Raw genomic sequence first — 21,891 nt, forward strand, 5'->3', positions numbered from 1 at the left:
GATCCAATCAGGGTTTTTTAAGCTAATATTAGAATAGGTGTGCAGCTAACACACACCACCACTGTAGAACTGAACTGTATGTTTACAAAACAGATTGGAGCGTATTCTTTATTAAACAATGGATCTGTCAGACTGCTTTTACAATACTGAACAAGTATTTCATCTTCAGACTATGATTTTCTTAATCCAGTGTAGATTAGTGCTAGGTCTGGGTGGCAAGGGTCAGGGGTTCTGTGTGCGTCTCATGTAAGGAAGCAGATCATGTCTATTTTGCATCTGCTCTCTCCATGTGTCTCTGTAAAGCAGTACGAAGTACTTCCACAGCAAAGTCGACATCCTTCTTATTAATGCACATAGGAGGTTTAATTCTAAATGTCTGAGAAGAGAGAAAAAAAATTAAAATTGTATGGAAAAAATAGTTTCTAGCAGCCCATCTAGGTCAGCACTCACCTTCTATGCAAAGAAATCTAACCAAAAATGTGAAAAATAGTATCACAGGAGAACAGCAGAGCAGGGACTGAGGCTTCTGATCAATGCACTCTGAAGTGGGGCAATTTTGGACTTGGCTGCATCCAACTCCCCACTGCACTCTTGTGACAAAGCAACTGCCTCCAAAAGAGACCTGACTAGAGCAGGTCCTGTTTGTGGCTCTGTTATTCCAGACAGAGCTAGTATAAAACCTCAGATGGGCTTGTATTAAGAACAGACACATGGGTGTATTTTCCTTTCTGGCAGCTTTGCCACAGGGAAAAAGTAGTATTTGTTGAGAGTGGCAGTATCCTGCATTGTGTCAGCTGGTTTGCTGTTGTATTACAGGCTTTTTTTTAGGTTTCCAAGATAATGTATTATGAAATAATCACTAAATACTAACCTTCAGTTAGTTACTATAGCTTGAATGGATGTTGATCAGGAAGGGATGTATGCACAGTTCAACTTGTCAAGAATGTAGATTCTTAATCCAAATGTTTGATCTATATTATAATGTTTCCAAGAGTATTTAACTTCCATAAGAGTCTTAAACTTTCAGTTTAAATTTTTCTGTCATCATATCACAGGACTTTATGCAGCAAGAGTAGAATAATATTCTTTCCCACCCACAGCCCCACTGAAGCTAACACAGATAGTCTTGTGACACAGAATCAGATTTTACTACACTGAGCTGCAGTCTGTTACCTGTGTTCTGGTCTGTGACTTGCAGAAGAACCAATGAGGTGACAGACGCAGCACCCTATTTATTTTAGCCATCCTGCATGTATTTCATACAGACGCTGCTTCCTCTATGTCAGAGGGCTTCACTGACCAGCCCAGCCCTGAGGCAATTCTCTGCTGTTGCATGTCCTAAGAAACCACTCACACACCCTGGGTACAGCATGGTGCATCTTCAATTGGTGGGGGCTGATGCCCCTTCACATGCAATCCTCACTTTTGTCTGTGTTGCTGAACTTGCTATTAACAACTCTTTTTTTTTTTTTTTTTAAATGGAAAAATTACCATACAGGTAGAATATTACCAGCTCTGTAAGAACTAGTAGAATGAACCTTGCTCTGTACTGACAGTCAGGTGATAAAGCGAACAGTAGCAAAGACTTAGCAGGCCTGAATATTGCTGATTTCTTCTGATTTACATAGACTATAATATTATTGCTTTTCTAGGGGAAGTTGTCCCTCTAAAGAAAAACTCAAAGCTTAGAGCTAGTTCAGCATGCTTGAAAAGAATCAAATAGCTCCTGCCCGATTTATAAAATAAGCAAAATTAAACAGAGATAGTTCCTAAGAGTATATGCTTTCTAGTTTATTTACTAAAGTTAATTTAGCTTGAGGGAAACAGAATGTAGTTCACAAGGACATAAAATAAGCTTTATGCAGAATCAGAGGTTCTGTACCTGACTGTAGAGTCCTCCTCTTCCGATCAGAACCCCCATGTCTTTACAGTCCTCCCAGATCTGACTGATTTCTTCAGCTGGAAGAGGGTGGCGACTGTCCTAAGGAAAGTGAACATTAAACTTCACTTAGATATTCTAAATCACTTCTATGAAAGAGATGTATAGTCCAGTCTTTCCAGTAAATCCCACTGCCATCTCTGGCAGAAAACATTAGCTGCATAATTTATCTGCTTTCTAAGATGAGTTTATGCAATTAAGGTACACAATTCACTGTTTACTCAAAGCTTGTGAAATATTTGAAATGCTGGAATGTTCTGGATCATTTTTAGCCAGAGCAATGTTTTCTCACCATTAGCTGTTTTTTAATAGAAAGTCTTCCTATTATTTCAACTGAAATAAAATGTGACAAAACTTTCAATGGCACTGTAAATTAAAAGGAAGAAGTAAATCACTAACCTTATCTGTCACCATTTCTACTCCAATCATAAGTCCCTTGCCACGGACATCTCCCACAACTTCGAATTCATCCCGTAGTTTAGCCAACTCCAGTAGCATATATGTTCCCACATCCTCACAGTTTTTTTGTAGACCATCTTCTTCAATAGCCTGGTTAAAATGATGTACTGTGACAGTGTTGCAGTAAAAGCTTCCAGTACAGTCACTTAATCCCCATTTAGCTTGATGACACATTACGTTTATCTCACTTCCTTGCAGACCATGTTCCTTCACTACAACAGTCCTTATGTTTTTTTTCTCTTAAAGTCCTCTAATGACATCAGAAGACACAATATTTTCATGTTCCTGTGGCATTTTCCACATTTTACTTATTATTCCATAAACATAATCCAGTAGTTCATGTTTACATGTAGTCATAACTGAAAAATACCTGACCAGCAGGATTATTTTCAAAATCTTATCAGAAATATTTTAATTCTTCCTCAGTATCATGAGAAGAATACAATTTGACAAGGCACACCTATGTGTACTACCCAGCCTTTTAGGGAACAACTTGAGTTTTTTAATTAGATTTATCAACACCATGCTTTTTAATCACCATTTTTTTTTTCTTCCTTACTCTACTCTCCTTAATCAAAGTTCTGACATGCAGCCAACTATGAGCTCTGGCACACACAAGCCATTTTATGAACTTAATATTCGCATTAAGAAAATTTACATGAGAAAAACAAAAAATACAATTACAGAAGTTACAGTGGGTGTTTATCCTTTTTACTTTTTTTTCCTTTTCTTTCATCTCCATTTTACTATTTCTGATTCTGAAAACCTCCTTGGACTTATTTCAGATCCAGGCTCCAAGTTAATTCAGAGCAAAAACATCCAAAACATGGGTTCAGTCCTTCTTATTTGTAAACTGTTTTTTTAAAATATTTTTATTTATATGAGCAACCATCTTATAAAATAGCTTAAAAAAAATCCCAAAGGGTCAGGTCAGGAAAGTAACATGAATAGAAAGGGTCTGCTGGAATGAAGTGAGATTCATGGACAAATGGTCTGTGCACGATCAAGAAAAATTACAGAGCGACCTACTGCCCACTGATTGATTTTCTGCTGGATAGTAAGTGAAATATGTTGCAAATTTTCGATTTGTCTTTTTCATAAGGGATTTTTTTCATAAGGAATTCTGACCTTAAATATTTTTAACTATCTGGTTGTTAAGGCTTTTTAGGCACAGTGTAAAAGCTGTGGAGTTAAAAATTTTGTTAAGCATATGTGCCAGAGAATAAATTTGGTTTAGCTGGGGATTTGCATAGTCCTATGAAAGAGTTAGCTACGGCTTTTGAGAAAATGCTTTCCTACATTTTTATTAACAAAATAAATAATATAAGGGAGACAAAGAAAGATGATTCTGAAAACATAATCAGAGGACTCCTATTCTTGCCTGAGGGATGAAAATTTTGCAAGGAACCAAGTAGGAATTTTTCCTACACATAGGGCACATTGGCCATGTATGCATAATACATGCATATGTTTATGCATTTTATACAGTTATTTAAAAAATTGTCCACATATAACTTTACAGTAAGAATAAACATATTTTTCGTATTTTGCTACAAGAAAAAGTGTGGAATATATAAATATATATAATGCTCTCCCTACATCAAGAACTGCAGCTCCAACTACGCAGGCCAAAGGGCTTCCTCCAAATGTATTAAAGTGAAGATTTTGAGCCAAGGAACTTGCGATATCTAAAAGAAAAAGAACAACACTGATTACTCTTACAGTTGTATTATATTTGGTGACAGTACCCACCTGCTTTAACTTAACTGTTAAGTTAAATTTGCTGTGCTTCAACCCTGATTCTACTGGAGACAATGCAGTAGGAAGATTTTATTTTTTTCCTGCAAGTAGTCTGTGCAAAATATGACTATTGCAAAAAAACTATAGTGTCTAGAAGATGCTAAAACCAGACTTCTTTTTAAAAAGTCATACTTCTAACATATGCTGTCATTTGTTCCCTTAAACTGACATCTACATATTTTCTTCACTAGATTCAGGCAGTCATTGGTAGGAATCAAGTAGCTGGCTAACATTCTGCCTTATATACTTGCAGTACATTGATTAGTAAAACAGTAAATTCAGTGAGGACTTCCAGGATCTATTCTCAGGTCTACCAATGACTCACAAAGTCATCCCTGCTTCAGTTATACAACTAACCCCATTTAAATAAAGCTTTGCACTGGTATAGCACAGCACTTGGTTAAACAAGTGAGTAATGAGAATCTAATTAATTTGTCAAAAGATAGATTGAGATAAGGATGATTAATAAAGCTCAGCTGCTTGAACACACATCTCTCCAGGGAGTAATTATTGCATAGCATATTTTGTAATTGCTCTGTTTTAAATCCAGCAGAATAGAACACTTATACCTTTTGTTGTAACAACAGCTGCCATTGGAAAGCCATTACCAATTCCTTTTGCCAAAGTAACAATGTCAGGGACTACACCATGTGTTTCAAATCCCCAGAAATGGCTGCCTGTCCGTCCAAATCCTGTCTGTACCTTTCAAAAGAAAATCCAGAGAAATCCCCATCACTTTTTCACACTTTACAATACGGTTTCTTTTTCTTGTCTTTCTATTGTTACTGATTTGCATTAAACTGCAACTACATCTGGACTCAACTTGTATTAGGATTCTTACTCAGATGGCTTTGCACAAAATACTATTTATTGTAACTAGGTTTTTCTTTCACATATGAAATAGATAATACGTCAGCATGTCTTAGGTATGCTGAAATGCACAAATAAGATGCACCTTCCATTTCAAAATGGAGAGGAAATGCAGTTGCTTATCACATTTCAAAAGCAACCATGATTGCTGATTTCTGCTTGAGGTATGTATCACTGTCACTCTGAAGCATTTGCTACTATTTCAAAATAGCTTTAGCTAAGCAAATTCTATCTAGAAAATGTATTTGCAAAGGTAGAGCAATCAGCTCCCTTCTAGAGTTTATATATGTCAACAACACTCATAAGAGAAAGCGTTGTTGTGACAAACATCATATCACAACTGGCCTTTATTAGCTGCACATGTGTGTAACTTTACTGCTCCCAAAAGGTAAGGAGTAAAGTCTGCTACTAACATTACCCATGTCTAAAATCAGAATACCACATAGCAAAATAAGGCAGTAAAAACTGGGAGGCTCCTATGCTTGGAAAGATGCACTGTGTTAAACTTAAGCTATGAAGTGTACAGCATTTCATTTAGATTATTTCCAGGTTTCCAGACTGCCTCCACTCGGCTTCTTTTAAGATAACTTCCAGAGGTACCCCAAACTCTAGAGGTCTTATGTCAAAAAAACTCACTTCATCTGAAATACAAACGCCCCCTCGTTCCCGTACTAGCTGATAAGCTTCCTTTAAGAAACTTCTTGGGTACTGAACAGCTCCATTAACACCCTGCCAAGACAAAAAAGACAGTGTCTTCAGGAACAGACAAGGAAACAGGAGTTTCACTGTGTGACTGTCCTACAATAAGAAAAAATATCAGCAGTCCTCAGGTAATAGCAAGAAACTTGTGTCAAGTTTCTGGCTTCAGCAGTGAAACTGCTTCAGAAAGTTCCTGCTCAGGTCACTCACTCCCATTCCACAGGGCGGTTTGCTGTTCTGTTAGTTGTGCTGGTATAAATGTTTGTCAGGCCATACTGTAAACTGGATCATGGCAAGACAGAGTCAATTAAACTGCCAAAAGAAGTACCTTGAAAACATACACTCTGAGAAACCGAGAAACTGTGTCTGATGACAAAGTTAACCAGAGAATTCACATCTCTTCTTTGGTTAATTTGTTTAAAACATTGTTTCCTCAATTTCTCTTCACCTTGCCAGTTTTCATTTGGATCAGAAATTCCACTCTACAGTCGGACTGCAATAGCTTCTTAGACTTAAGTATGCAAAGGCTTAGAAGACAGCAAAACCAGAGAACAGCTCCAATTTTCTCTATGGTCACAATTCTCACATTTTTTTTCCTTTCCAGTTCCCAGGATATATTCTCCATTTTTCCTATTGAAGAACTACATACACAACAGTTCTGAAACAGGTGAAGCACCACAAGAATGAATTCTGTGGCCACCACTTGCTGGAGAGCTGCTAAAAATGTAGTGGACAACATGGCTAGGAAGACGTGGAAGGGGAATTGCCTTAAAGTTTACAGAAATAGTAAAGAGAAAAGCAGTATGAAATTTGGAAGATGGTATTAGAAACTAAACAATAGCATGCATCATACTCGCTATTTAAGTGCAGAAAAAATGTGTATGTTTAATCATGAATCTGTTTAATTTAACTTCATGAGCAAAATGGTAGCTTCATTGAAATCAGTGACAAAAGTTGACACTTTAAGACAGTGCATCCATTCTTACAAATATTTAAGGTGTTTAAGGCATTAAAAATTAATAAAAATCAGCAGAAGACTATGTTCAGGATGTAGCTAAAGTACATCAGATTTGAGTGTTTCACACTATTTGTGCTATCACAATTGACAAATGGCAAACTACCTACTTGAATTGGTTCAGCAATAAATCCAGCTATTGTCTTTGGCACCGAGGTATTCAGAGTATCTTTGAACTGTTCAATGTACTGGTCATTTGCATGACATACACCTGTTTACAGGGGGAATAGTTTAAAGGGAATTTAAATGACACAAAAGTAGCTTCAAAATGTAAAATTTCTAAGTAATTTCTAATGTAAATTCTTCTAAGCAACAAGTATTATTTGACTGCATGGTCAATATCACCTCTGAAATACACAATAAAAGGCTAAACATTAAAGGAGAGAGTCCCTTATCTTCTCTTAAACCATATATACCCTAAGGAATGCCACTCTGAAAACAGCAAGGCAAAGCTGCCAGACAGTAAGATGTTACACATTATACAAGTCAGTAAGCTGCAGGTTAGAGAAAGTGTTTGTGAATCACCTACACAGCAGAAAGAATAAGCAGACACTTTCTCAGGGTTTAATAAACATCAGCATAAGACATAATGAATTGTTAGGTTAGTGCAGGTATGAGGATTCTGGAGAATACAGCTGCATATCCGAAAAAAAGAACAGAGCAATTAGTATAGTTAATGCTCCCATTCACTAGGGACAGCAAAGTGAAAAGAAAACATTTTGTTATGTATGTTTGTGAATTAAAATACTAAAGAGTGCCTGTTGAAACAGTGGAAAAAAACACTGTAATTGTTGTTAACAGGAGAGCAGCAGAGGATCTTACACACTGTGCTGCATATGGTATGTTTTGCCTCATATAAGACTTTTTGCCTATCACTGGCTCCAGGTTGTCCTTTCTATTCAAATGATTCCAAAACAAAAGCTGAAGAGCTGTCAAAACTTCAGAAGCAGTAGAAAACACCAATCAACATTTCTGTTCTTCCAGATGTGCTAAACTGAGTTCCACAGCTTCCGGAGCTGATCACAACAAATGCTGGAAACAAAGGCTGGGATTTTAAGAAGTAATCTGAGCATATGAGGTGTCACCTGCACTCAGTGGGAAGCAGGTGCCTGAGATTCTCTGCAATATTTTCTTTGGTTGCCCTTGTAAATCCTAACTAGAGGCCTACCTTTCTTGAGGAGGTAAATATAAACTATTTCCACGGCCTTCTAGCATTCTCTAATCTAAAAGCCAAATACTATTTTGTCATTGACCAACCTTCAGAACAGCTGCATTTTCGAACAGTTTGCACTGGAGAATCTCTACAATGGCTGCCTCCCCATGGACCACGAAAAACATCTGGTAACATTGTCTGTCAAGCATAAGAGAAACAGCTACAGATTTCGTGACACCTTTCTAAGAGATGTTTTGATCATACTTAGGGATGACTAATGAAAAAAGCTCAGAAAAATCTGTTAAGAGTCAAAGGGCATACCTAGCTCAAGCCACTTGTCTGAAGAACACTTGTGGAATAACCCCAAACTTCCCCCTCAAGAAATGGTAGAACAGAGATGGTTTTGGAACCAACGGGTTTAGACTATTCCAGCAATAGTCACTCAATTGATTATTTCCTTTGTTTTGTTCTGTAAGTTAGTCAGCAGTCTTAAATTATTTAAGATTAATAGCAACATTTTTAGAGTTGCTGGTAGTACTTCAATAATTCAAAGTGTGATAAAAATCTGCAAAATATGGTGAAGCAGGCAAATTTAGTAATTACAGGCTGGAAATCGCAAACTCCAGCCATCTAATCCTGACTGCTGCTGAAATACCACATGACTTTAGGCAACTCATTTACTGAGCCAGGTTGGGAGGCTGCTAGAAAGGAGCCTTCCTACAGCCAGTGCTGTGGCTGAGCTATTACCAGGGCAGATCAGTAGCCAGTGCCAGCTTCTAGTAGACAGAAAGTCGTTCCCATCTGCTCAGAGGCATTTAGACTCAATGGATCTCCTTAACAGATATGTCTCCTGTCTTGCTGAAATGAGGCACATCATAGGTTCTTTCTTCCATTCCAGGGGAGGATCTACTTCAGGCCAGCTGAAAGCAGCTTTGCACAGATTTGCCAAAATAAACTTGAGAAAAGGGGTTCTGAGCATTCCTATTTTGCACCTTACATAGACTTCCATGCAAGCATCAACCATGACTAAAGAACTGTAAATCATGACCACTAGTGTTATGGCTGTCCTGACTGCAAATTGGCATGATTAACTATGCACAGAAGGAAAGGAGACTCTGGCTCTTGTTGTGCTTACACAGCAGGAACAGCTACACTGCAGTTAGTTAGTGACCACAAAGCACTTTGAGGATAGAAAATATATTAATTGTTGAAATATTCAAATAAACTGTTACCCAGATTATTAAAAAAAATAGTAAAAATCTCACTGTTGAACAGCCAAAGCCATTGGCAACACTGTGTTTATAAAGACCAACAGACGTCAATCCCAGTGTGTAAGGGCTGCCTCCATGGTATGCTCCTCTGTGCAAACAAACAAAGCACATGAACATCATTCATTTCCAAGAAGAGACTCTAGCAATATTAGTTCTGAGAAGGTACACTTCTGAGACTCAAATTATTGGGGAAAATGTGTATTGTTACACACAAAACAAAAAGATTCCTACTGCCATTTTTAGGTCTGTTTTTGGAAGATCTATGACTGCCCATCTGCACTGGTTTCCTGAAATTTCAAACGTTAAAATTGTGAGGTAATATTTGCAAGGAGAAAAGAACAATGATTGGGACCAACAGCAATTCAGATAGTGCCTCAGAAGTTCTGCTGTAGCACCTGAGCCCTAACGAGCAAACATCTCTGTTCTTCGAATCTTAGAAACCACTGCTCTCTCCAACAGATGCTGCCCATTATTAAACTACGTAGTGGTTTTCTGCCAGTTTTATACACAAATCAAAAGTTCATTAATGAGAATGTACAAGCAAGGTGGGTACCCAATGTTCTGCTGAACAGAATAACAGAAAAATAAAGCTCTTCATAACAAGGCCTTTTATTCTAATATTTGAGGCCACCTGGGATGCATAGTTAAGAGAACTGCTTACATTGGTACTTACATAGCACTCACTCCTACAACACCTCTGTCGTTAAGCCAGAGGAGCTGTTTGCGTACCTCTGCAGTGAACTACGGTTCAGGGATCTGGCAGAAAAATAAGGCAGCAAAACAAACAAGGCAAAAAAATCCTTCTGCCCAGTTAGCTTTCAGCCAGAGAAGTTCCCTGCTGTGGTGCACTGCACCGCCCTTTCAGAGGTACCTTTGTACCCTCACAAAGGGGGACACTGCAGGGGTGGAATTAAGGAAGAAGGTATCAATTGCTGAAGCCTGCTCTGGCCCTGAACAAAGGTCCACCAAAGCACTCCCTGAACACAGAGACTAGACCCTTTTCTAAGTAACAAAAGCAAAAATTACAGGTTGTGTTTTGTATGCAAACCAGTCCTAATATACTGCACCAAATCTTCAACTCCATTTTACTCCTCTTTGTCAAATAAAATAATTTTATAGCGTTCTCCTCAGCAGATCTGGGGTTAAAGAGTTCTCTATTTTTTCCTGGTTTAGGCATATAGAGAGTGATCACACACACAAAAAAGTTTTGTAAAGATCTATCAACATTACCTGAAAGAGATGATGTCGAAGTTACGAGTATATAGCCTTGCCATGAACATAGCCAAATCATTGGCTTCTGACCCACTGTTGGTTAGATAAACCACCTACAGGAGAAGGGTTATGATCAGTACAGCACACAATCACCACCCTCTTGTTCAGCATCAGATCACATCACCTAGTAACATTATGAGTGATAACATACCATGACCAGAAGGTGACTTCACCACAATAAATTTAGTGTTGCCCGTACACTACAGATGAGAACTGAGATCAAGCTGATCTACTCATGGAGAGTACAGAAAAATCTTTGAGAGTTGGAGTCTTTAGGTTTTCCTAAGATGGAACAGTGATTCAAAGAAAAATGAAAGTGTCTGGGTCAAACTGAGCATGACTGACTGAACAGAAATAACCTTCACCCAAGTGAAAAGGGCTGTACGGTGTTCCTGCATGTTACTTACTAGGAGTGACATACACAGACACAACTGTGGAACAGAAAAGGTAAGCAGAGTTTGCTTATTGGGAACAAATGAGGATTAAGGGGATATCCTGAATACAAGTTCTGAGATTTGCAAATAGCTCAAATTCTAGTGTTATCACTTTTAAAGTTAATTTCCAGAAGTGTTTGAGATTCTTCTCTGCTTAGAACTATGCAGATGCTTTACATTTGTTGTTTTTTTTTTTTTAACTCTCCTTCCATTTTTAAGATTGCAATAGCTTCACACTCTTCTGCTAGCCCAATTTCCTTTTATCACCAGGTTATTTTGCCTGGAAACAAAACCCATATTTTTCTTACTGTTTCTGGGTACATGAAACGTGACATTTATGTGGTTTATTTATTTAAATTTCAGTAATGCTCAGTACTCAAAGTACTGTCAAACACTCTTCACCGTCGATTTTCATGAAATCAAGCAAATTAAGGTTGGCTACATATAAGAATAGTTAACATCTTCAGTAATTTTTAAGCTGGCAATGACCCTTCACAGCAACAACTGGAGGGAGAGAACAAACAGAACAGGAGCTTGGGATATTATGCTTGTCTACAACTGGGCCTAAAGAAAAGGCCTTGAGGGACATCATGCTCTTTTTATCTGACAGTCTGTAGGTCCCCATACACATTTTCTCCCCACAGATATCATGGCACTTCCATTTACTAAATATTTTTATATTAAATATTTTTTATAAACGGACACCCCCTTCACCAGCCCCTGCTCCTATCAGAAGAAAAGTACCTTAAGTGGGTCTGGAAGAAGAGAAGTTAGCTTTTCAGCATACTCATGGATTGATGGGTGCATGTAGATATTAGCGGTATGCCACAGGCGAGCAAGCTGTTTCTGAGCAGCCACAGTTACCTTCCTGCATGTAGCACAGGAACAGACAAAGGGATTCAATTCTGCACACACGTGCACTCATAAATGCACACACCTACCTGTTATTCATTCTGAAAAGGAATGCGCCATTTGCCAGATGGATGAACAAGCAGACAAAATTAATGAATTCTTCAAAACACAGTGGAAATTGACCTTAATATAAGTAATACATGACAATTCAGTGAATTGTATTCTGGTTTTAGGCTTACAGTGTCACAGATTAACAAAGAACAAAACTGACACAGGTATCTCTTCCTGTATTTTACAGCATAAATCAAATAGTAACATACTTACGGGTGACAGTGACCAACACTGACAGTGACAATTCCAGCAAAGAGATCAAGGTATCTTTGCCCTTCATAATCAACCAACCACTGCATATGTCCTTGATGTAGCAACAATGGCTTCTTGTAATACATTCGCAGTGAAGGAGAAATATTTTGTTCACGAATCTTCTGCATACGTTCATACGGATAGGACTAAAAGGAATAAAAAAAGTCAGTATCCATTTATGCTTTCTAAAGATCCAGACTAATGGAGCTGTAGTGGATCACACAGATTACACAGCTGTCTACAGCAGTTGATCAAAGACCATTTTAACAAATTTTGGCACACAGAGGGTTCTACAAACCTCTGAAACTCAGCTTTTGAAATAAGACTGCAGTTCTGCACTTATCCCTTCCTCAAAGTTTTTCAAATCAACAATTTAGCCATAAGTTATAGAACTGTCACACAGGTACATCTACAGGTTATATCCTGGTTGTAACAGAATTGGGTTTTGCCCAAACAACCAAATTGTATAATCATATTTAATGCATTGACTATTTACAGTAGATGAGTCTATAACTCAAATCTAGTAATGCAGCCTTACTTAAACTCAGTGTAGTATGTATGACTTACTTTGTATTTTTCAGGTACAAAATTGCAAGTAGGCATTTTTGCTTGTGTGGAGACAGAGCTCTTCCATTTCTTCAGCCTAAAGGCAACTACAAAACAGTAAGAGAATTATCAAACACTTATCAAAGTGCACATCTGAAAGAGTTTCTCAATAAGCTTGTTCAGAGAACACACAAACTGGTCAAAGCAAGTTTTGGTTTGGTTTGGTTTTTTTGTCTGAGAGATTTTTTTGGGGGGAATAAAATAACATCTTTGTAAGGGCAAAATATATGTAGATTTAAAAAAAAAAAAAAAGGTGTTTCTCTCTTACCAGCTAAAACTCACAGTTTCACAGGGACTTTTGACAGAAAAAGACTTAAAAAAACTCCAAAGCCCAGTTTCTAATACAAATTCTGATCTGGGAGCAGCAAGAGCAAGAAACCTCTACAAGGGTGTGAGCCAGGAGCCCAGGGTGACCGCAGCCCTGGCGGTGCTCTCAGGGACAAGTGTACAGTCCTAAACAAGGTGGGCAGAGCTGGACCCACTGAGAGTGCCCCACACAAGTGGAGGAGTCCAGGGTCTGCCCAGGGAGTCCAGTCAGGAGCAGCAGCAGATGGGGTCAGAGACAGGGCTGGAGACAAGGCTATAACTGAGGTCCAAGGTCCATCCAGAGACAGGGCCAGAGACTGGACTGGTGGCAAGGCTGTACGTGTGGCACAGCTGAGGCAGGGGTTGAAGGCTCAGGGCTGAGCTGAAACAGGGCTCCTGGGCAGCGGGGCACTGGTAGAGGCCCTGGGTGAGGCTGCTCAGGGTGGACAAGGTATGCTCAGGGCCCTGACAACTATCACCGCCATCATCTGTCCTCATTCTAAAACCCTAAAAACATCACACTGTCCTACCTTTCATTTAACTGGAAGCGTAATTAAGCAGGTATCAGAAAACGCTATAATTGAAATACATTCTCCTGCACCCCTAACATTATCTACACTTATTTTTAAATGTCTAAGGTTTTAAACAATTTTTGAAACACACTAAAATTAAAATGAAGAATAAATTTTCCTGAAATACATTACATACACTGTCACTTCCCTTACAACCGCTGACAGCACTAATGAATTAATCATCTAAAAGAGTCCAGTCCAGTGGTAAGTTAGAGAAGTTCAGCCACTGGGCCTCTTTCACCGGGATCGACAGCCACATCGAAAATGCTCCTTCGCCCCCATGTACGAACAGGGCGCAGCAATCAAAACCCCGCAGGACAGCGGGCTTTCGGGGAGATACGCTGACCCCCCGCCAGGCCCCCCCCCCCGTCCAGCCCAGGCCTGGGGGTGCTTTCGGCTCCGCGCAGCTGCTCCCGGCGGAGCGAGTCCCCACCGCGGGCAGAGCCGCCCCAGCCCCTCACCGCCCCGCGGGGCGACCGCCCGGGCGACCCCGGCTGGCCCCGTCCCGCCGGCACTCGGACGGCCGCTCCGCCCGAGCCGAGCCGAGCCGCTGCCTTTACCGCGCCGGTCCCTTACCGCTGCCCAGCCGGCGGCTGCGCTCCCACAGCAGCGACCCGAGCCCCCACGCCATGTCGGCCGGTACCGGGGCAGCGCCAGGGCCTCGCCCCCCCGCCCCGCCCGCGGTGGTGCGGCCTGGCGGGCAGCGGCCCTTGGCCCCTGCGGCGCTAAATGCCCAGGGCTGGCGGCTTTATTTTGCTGTAATCCAATACTACGCCCATCTCGAGCCGTTTTCTGGAAAAATTTGAATGTTGCGTTAATTAAAAAAGTGGTTGTGAGGGAGCGTGTTTCATCCGTACCGAGCGGTGACAATTGCGTGAGCACCGGCCGCCCTCGCACAGCGCCCGAGGGCGCTCCCGGGGCTGAGGACGGCAGGGTGTGCCCCGCCTGGGCAACAACGAGCAGGAGGCAGACCGGCAGTGTAAAGTCACATCAGGAGAAAACCCAGAAGGAGGTGTTAACTTTACAGCCGGGTGGATAAACTGAAAGATGTTGTGAGAGCGATAACTGATGACCCATTTCTTCCCTCCTTTTTAAAAATTGTTTTCTCAGCAAAGAGTACTAGCACAACCTCCTACAAGGTGCCTGGTAGTACTAAAAGAAATAAGGCTTGTAATGGCGTTCCCTAGAACAGTAGCTGGCAAACACTGTAACTAGACACAATTGCCAGTGAAAGGTATTGCACAATGATTTTGGTGACCCTGGCTGTTCCTAAGGCAGAAGGCTGACTACATCACCTACCCTGAGGGGCAGCACCAGTTTTGTAGGAAAACTGCCTGATCTTGCGGCAAACAAGGGTCACAGATTTGTACTTCCTACTAACCAGGTTAGTGCTTACATACATAGGACTCCCAAATGCTCAAACTTTACTTTTGCTAACTTGAAATCCCTGAATTTCAGTGGTAATTTCATCAACACAAAGAGTCATAAAGAAGCATGAGTATGAAAGTTGTGAACTGGTGCATGACCCATCTGCCTTAACCTGCCCAATTACTTGGTGCATGCAAAGTGGGTTAAACACTGTCATGGGGCCTTCCACATGCAGAACAGTGGGACCCCATCCTACAGACTGTGCTGGATGTCTGCCTTTTCATTTTTATGTATTGTATACTGGAATTGTTATATTTCATGAAGAAAGCTAGAATTTGTGAAATTTATTCTAGAACTTTTATTAAATTGAAATGCGAACACCATTGCAAAGAGATTTTACAATGACAAAAGATTGAAAAGTCCATCAGAAAGCTACAGACTCCAGAACAATGTTGATCTTACAAGTGAAATCACTAACAGTTTTTATTAAAGCCAGCATTTTCAATATTAAGAACTTTAAAAACACATTTTAAAGCATTTTCCTTCAGATACACTTAGAAACAATGAAGAATTCCTGGGCAACTAGTTCTATACCAGTATTCTCCAACCAATGTACATACTGCATATGAAATCTACTTTCTAATAGAGTTTCTTAAATTTTAGAAATTTACAAAAGATTTGGGTCTGGTTCATAGAATACTTGTGCTTCAAGTCATTCTGTTGCTACAGTAATGACACTGCAATAACTTAGATGTTCCAGATTGCATACAAATTCTGAAATTATAATGGAAAAAATGCCTAGCTTGTATTGCAAGGCTAGCAATGAAATGGTTTATGCAAATGGAAATAAGTTTGCTTTAAATATTGGCTCATCTCTTTACTGGAATGTATACTGTTTATTCTGCATATTATTCAGAACATGTAATTTAATTTATAAATATGTTTCTTTGAGAGACCTGCTGGCGCACAATTAAAGGCAAGGAAGTTACAGAGACTTTTACCTGCAATTAACAACATGGCAGAAAATTGAACAAATACAACTAGTTAATGACTGCTGACACGTTTTTTTTTCTGGGCAGTACTTTTTCAGACCAGCACCCTTAGTAGTGCTGTATTTTACACAATGACTGAAAAAATGTAAGAAGCACAGTGTAAAGATTTCAGAAGCCCAGACAGTGCCTAGTATCTGTGAGCAATATAATGCATATATGGAACTGCTGGTTGTGTTATTCCAGGTGATGAATGCTATTTGTAGTCAGAATAAAAAAATTACTTTCCAAGATGAAAAAGTAAACAACACTAAAGCAGCCCAGGATCTCTGAGTGTAAGTAAGCAGTAGTTTCCTCTTTTGGACTGAAGGACACAGGAATGAGAATTAAGAGTAGTCTACAGCATTAAAAAATATGCTTTGACATCATTATATTTCTGCATGTATTCTGCATGTAGAAACATCTCTTCCTAGACGTGTAATTTTCTGTCCTACTGAAGGGGTATTCTCTACAAGTGACTTCTACAAAGACTTCCAGCATTCTGTAAAAATTCTACTCAGTGCTACATGTCTGTAAAACTGACCATTGCAGTCTTTGTAGGAATGGAAGTGAAATCTTCCCATTTTTATGGATGTCAAAATGAGGTGAAGGTACTCAGCAGCTCAAAAAACCAGACCCAAAAGGAACATTGTCCAAAAAAAAGTTAAATAAAGAGAAGGTCCAAGACAAGCAACATCACAAACTAGAACAGGACATTAAGCTTTGCAAAAATAAGAGAGGAAGATGTAAAAAATAACTCCCTTATATCTAACTGCTCTACACACCAACTTCTTGAGTATAAGCCCAGCTTTTAGCATATCAGCACTGCAAAAGGCCACACAACTACTTCAGGTATTTTTCTTAATTACTTTTGACAGATAGAATAGTTTCTCTTAAAAACATAGCTTAAATGAGAGAGATGTATTTTAAGCTTGATTTGGTAATCTTCCAAATTTATCACCAAGCCAAGAACTTTCTGACTAAGGAAAATATTAACAGATACATTGTCACTGGTACAAACTAAATGATGCCCAAAAATGTCAAGAGACCATTTAGTAGGATCCACAAAGACCTTTTTCTCTTGGAGCTCCTAGGTTATTACATTATCTTTAATAAATAAAAAAATAGAAGAATGCTTAAGAATGATAGGCATATGCGTGAGACAATGTAAATGGAGAAATACGCCTCATCTGTAGATCTAACAAATTGAATGCTGCTTTTAAAAACAGTGTGGTACATTTTATTCCTCTTGATTTTTCCTTAGGAACATAGGAGATGCAACAGCAGATCGGATGAGGGGTCTAGCTCTTCAAGCATTCTGTTTGCCCAGGACCAATGTCAGGTATGTGGAAGAAAATTCTGTAACTGATAGCAAGTGAATGACCACTTCTCATCTACAGGACTTTTTCTGCTCATATATGATAGCTGGTCTGTAGTAGCCAATTTCAACATTTTGCCAACTCTTTAGCATTTAATAAGGCTTTACTGCTTTTGTGGACAATCTCAGGCAGCTGTGCATATTCCCACTTTTGATATAAAAGCATTTTCTTCTCTTTTTTTCTCACAAACTCATTTATCACTCCTCTCAGTTTTACTAGTTCTCTTTTTTTCCTATCTACTCTTACATTTGTTTCTTTTGCTTCCATTTCTGTTCTTCCTCCCTCTCTTCTCAGCTGTAGTCAAAATGCATCCTTACCCTCTCTGATTTCTCTAATTATCATCCTATAGTGTACTATCCTATAGACCTGTACTCCTCTTCCATTCTGCCACATGCAGCAATGATGTCCCTCTTCCCATCATTAAGCTCTCTTTCTATCCCCATATGTTATGTATTTCTCTATTTGATTTATCTTTAAACTCCTGCTTGACATACACAGGAAAAATGAAGAAATTCCGTTACTTGTTTTAAAATGGTTTTCAATGCAGGGCCTCAAGATTGTTCCAGTTTATGTAATTCAGTCTGTCTTTCCACACCCACAGGCACTGGAGTCTGAATTTAGTATGAGGGTTTGAGTTAGTTGAGAATGGGGCTAGCCTCCGTTTTCACTCATTTAGGGACAGAGTTTGAAGATTTACCTTTCAGGAACTCAGCTGAAAACAGGTCTTTATAAATAGCAAGTACTGACAAATGCTTAGTTCCATTGCTGAGATGCAGAATCAGAGCATCTCTGACAACTCAGCTTATTCAGTCCTAGTGAGCTGGACACACAGGCAGTGGCAAAAAACTTCTCAGCCCAGGAAGGGGACTGATGCATGGCTGCCAAGCTGGTCAGTATGACCTTCCCTACAAGATGGAAATTTCTCTGTTATTTTTTTCATATTAAAAACATTTCATTTAGCTGCACATCTCAAAGATCCCATCCTACTACTACCAGTGCAACACAGGTGATGATTCCATGACAAGCTGTTAGTTAACAAAAATAATTTGAATGTTACAAATAAGATTTTTTAAATCCCGATAGAATGATTCATAATTGACAGACAAAGTAAAATGCTTTTGTCTGTCTTTTTAAAGGGAGCAAAAAAAATAATCTGAGGTAGCAATTCTTTGAGAATATGATGCCTGGTCTCATGACACTTTTTCATTTCATTTGTCTTTATGGCTTTGTAGAAGGTGTCTACTATCTATCAGCTGGCTTAGATGACTTTGGTTTCCTTGCACACTACCTTCAAATTGTTTACAGTTAATAAAAAACTATGAAATACATCTACAGGCTTCATGATGTGAACCCCATGTATACAATGCTTCAGAGATCACAAAAATATTTTGCTTAGTTTGAACACCTGCTGTTACTACACTTTAAATACTTAAATGACATTTAAAGCAACTGTGTATTTTCCAGCCATTTAAACATAGACACATAAACAGATATACCACAAAATTCACCGCTTTAACACAAATTAATTATCGTTATATATTTGCTTTACAGTTTGTTCCATGAACACATATATCCTTGTAGTAGTATTATATAAGGTCAGTGTACTGCATTTTTATTAAATAATCTTTCTAGTTACATAGTATCATCAAGACCATTCTTCAAGCCTACATTTTATGTGACAGTGAGTTTTGGGAGCACATGTCCCACTTCAATAAATTGTGTTTAACACTCAGGAATATTACACTGAAATACTGAAATTGTACATCAAATATGTCTTTGCTAAAGTAAAAAAGTCTAATTAGAAAATTCAAGATAGAGTCATATTTTCACTACTCAAGAAAAATTTTTAATAAAATTAGACTGAGTCCAAAGGAAAAGTAATTAATTAAAAATAGATATATTTGATTTTATGAATTTTATAAAATTAATTACTTTTGAAGAGCCTTTATGCTTCCTTTTAGGGCTGTTATGCTACTAAAAAGTAATTCACACTTTAAGTGACACATGCATAAATTTGACGTTGAAAACATTGTTCAAACTCTTCAAATAATTATTCCAAGTGAGAAATTTGACTAATGGTGCAAGAGCTAGAGGGCTAATCCCTTTTCCTGGGGTAAATTCTGTCACACCTTTTATCTCTCTGTATATCAAAGGAAGTGTCAAGAGTCTGTTATTCCCCACTGGTGTGTCATAATTTTACAACAATCAACTGTGTACAACTGCTGCAAAATCTCATCTATTTTCTAATAAAAAGCTGTTCCTTAAAGAGCTGCAAGCAAAAATATTGTTGTAAACATAAAGATTGAAGTATTTGAACATCCAAAGACCCATGCGCTTAGCTGAAGGTTATTCTGATTTTACAGAACTCTGGTTTATTCTTAATGTACTTTCAGATGTTAAAGGCCACTATCAGAAAGTATAACTCCCACCTTGGGAGTAATAAGGTGTTTTGGAAAATAAAAGCAAATCCAAGGGAAAAATAATTAACCTGTTCAGGTCATTAAAGAATTAAATATATTTACAAAAACTGTGTTCAAATTGTATTTAACTAGCATGTCCCTCAGAAAGTTTATCTACCTCAGAGCAACGAGCAAATGCACCTTTTCTACTCTGGCTGAATTTCCCTTTTCACAGAAAGCCATGAGAATTTGACATATTGAGACATTCATCAGCAAAGGTGGCAGAGAATCTACACCTCACAATGTAATTTAGGCTACAGCTATTTTGCAGCTTCAGTACCAATTTATGGCAAAGCACAGAAACTCTTCCACTCGGTTCTCTTTCTGTGTGCATTACTGGAGGTACACATATAGATACCTACAGTTAGGCAAGATGAATCATACACTTAAAATCTGCTAGAAGTTTTGTCTGTCTCAGGACCAAAGTAACTGATATGACAGCAATGGCCTGCTGCTGACACCTTATCCCATGCTTTCTTTGGTTTACAACATCTGTGTAGTCACCTGTGTTTTACCCTAAGAAATCCACTAGATAAGGAAAATCTTTAGGCTGTGGCTTGATAAGATTCAATAGCCTTTATGTATCACCACATGCATCACAGAAGGCCTGTAGCAGCATGTCTTTATGCACAGCATTAGGAGTAGAAAACAATGGCTTGGCTCAGATATGGCTATCTGTGTAAAGAAAGAGAATGTGTCTGATCCAGATCAGCTCTGTCAGATTCACTCAAAAAACTGAAGTGTAAATGCAGTACTGTCAGAAAGAGTGTACAGCTTACACAAATGCACACACACAAGTTGCTGCCTCGCAGAACATGCCAGTTTTGACTGGTAAGCTGATAGTTTCTTTGCAGTACTTTTAGCATCTCTAGAAAATGTGTAAGATATACTACAAACAGTATATCTACAGTAAAATTGTCTTGTTAACTGTAGCTAAAAATTCTATGTTTGGCTGCCCTCTGAAGTAGCTACTTCATGCCTTCAAGTGTTAAGTAAGTGGCTGAATTAGGAATCTAACATACTTCCCTACACATTCATCAGACTGCTCTGATCAACCTCTGGGAAGTGGGCAGTACATTGCCTGTATAGAGGACACAGGCTCTAAGTCTGATGCCTAAAGTAAATCTTACAGTATACATTAATACATATGTTTACAGACACACAGATAATTAGTTAAATTCTAAAGTCCTGCCAGCAGAAGGGCTACACAGCTTGACTGATCTGTACTTGAGTAGTTCCATGGAGTGAAGGTAAAAGGTGAGAATCTGATTTGCCAAATGAGATGTGTCCTAGGACCGTCAAAATCTGAAAGTCTCTTTTGGCTGGCTCTGCAGCAGGTTACCTGATACTGCAGAAAGGCTGTCTCAGTGCATAAAATTATGAATAGCTGGAGAAATGTAAAGCTGTTCAGGAAGGACAAGAACAGAGGAGAGCTCATCTATAGTAAATACACTTTCCTTCACACGTACAGTACAACTTCCCCTACATTATGTTTCCAGTTTCCCCTGAAGATAGTGATACTGGCTAAATACTTGGCCCAGTGTTAATCAGTCATCACTTGGTCATATTTTCCTGGAGTAAATTAAACTTTTGTTTCAAGAAGGAAGGACCACAGTAAGTTCAGAGTTCCAGTATCATTTTGATTCTGCCTTTGGTTACATGGGATATGAGGAATCCTCACTGTTCCCACTGCTGTTCCGGGTACATCTGTCCAGCCCAAGTACATGGACTCCTTTCCTCATTCCCACCGCTATTTCAGCAGAGCTCTGACTCAGACTTTATGCCTCATATCTTTGATGTTGGAGGCTGGATTCCAAAGTGAATGTTGGTAAGTTCATTATGAAAAATCTGACTGCAAACTTTCTTTCCAGGCTCAGAGAAAAGTGCAATGTCTAAGGATGCAGGAGAACACCATTCCATTCATGATTGGCATCAGTGGGAAAGAAGCTTTGCTCTCAAAACCTAGATTCTATTTTTATAATTACAGGTGATAAAAAACCATGTGAAATAAATAATTTACAATTCAAATAGTAATACATCTGCAAT

At 38.9% G+C, this 21,891-nt stretch overlaps 1 protein-coding gene across 1 annotated transcript; it reads right to left on the reverse strand.

The window, feature by feature from the left end:
• Positions 1 to 94: 94 nt before the first annotated feature.
• Positions 95 to 14,347, reverse strand: AGXT2 (alanine--glyoxylate aminotransferase 2). The gene is made up of 14 exons (XM_074812236.1): positions 14,188 to 14,347; positions 12,695 to 12,780; positions 12,089 to 12,273; positions 11,657 to 11,780; positions 10,437 to 10,531; positions 9,201 to 9,294; positions 8,040 to 8,133; positions 6,893 to 6,993; positions 5,705 to 5,797; positions 4,768 to 4,900; positions 3,998 to 4,086; positions 2,339 to 2,488; positions 1,883 to 1,981; positions 95 to 376 (listed from the first exon to the last, which is right to left on the reverse strand). The coding sequence occupies exons 1-14, from the start codon at positions 14,240 to 14,242 to the stop codon at positions 266 to 268; spliced, it is 1,509 nt and encodes a 502-aa protein (XP_074668337.1). The 5' UTR covers positions 14,243 to 14,347; the 3' UTR covers positions 95 to 265.
• Between the last annotated feature and the right edge of the window lie 7,544 nt (positions 14,348 to 21,891).

The sequence above is a fragment of the Strix aluco genome, chromosome Z (genome assembly GCF_031877795.1).
Source record: "Strix aluco isolate bStrAlu1 chromosome Z, bStrAlu1.hap1, whole genome shotgun sequence".
NCBI lineage: Eukaryota > Metazoa > Chordata > Aves > Strigiformes > Strigidae > Strix > Strix aluco.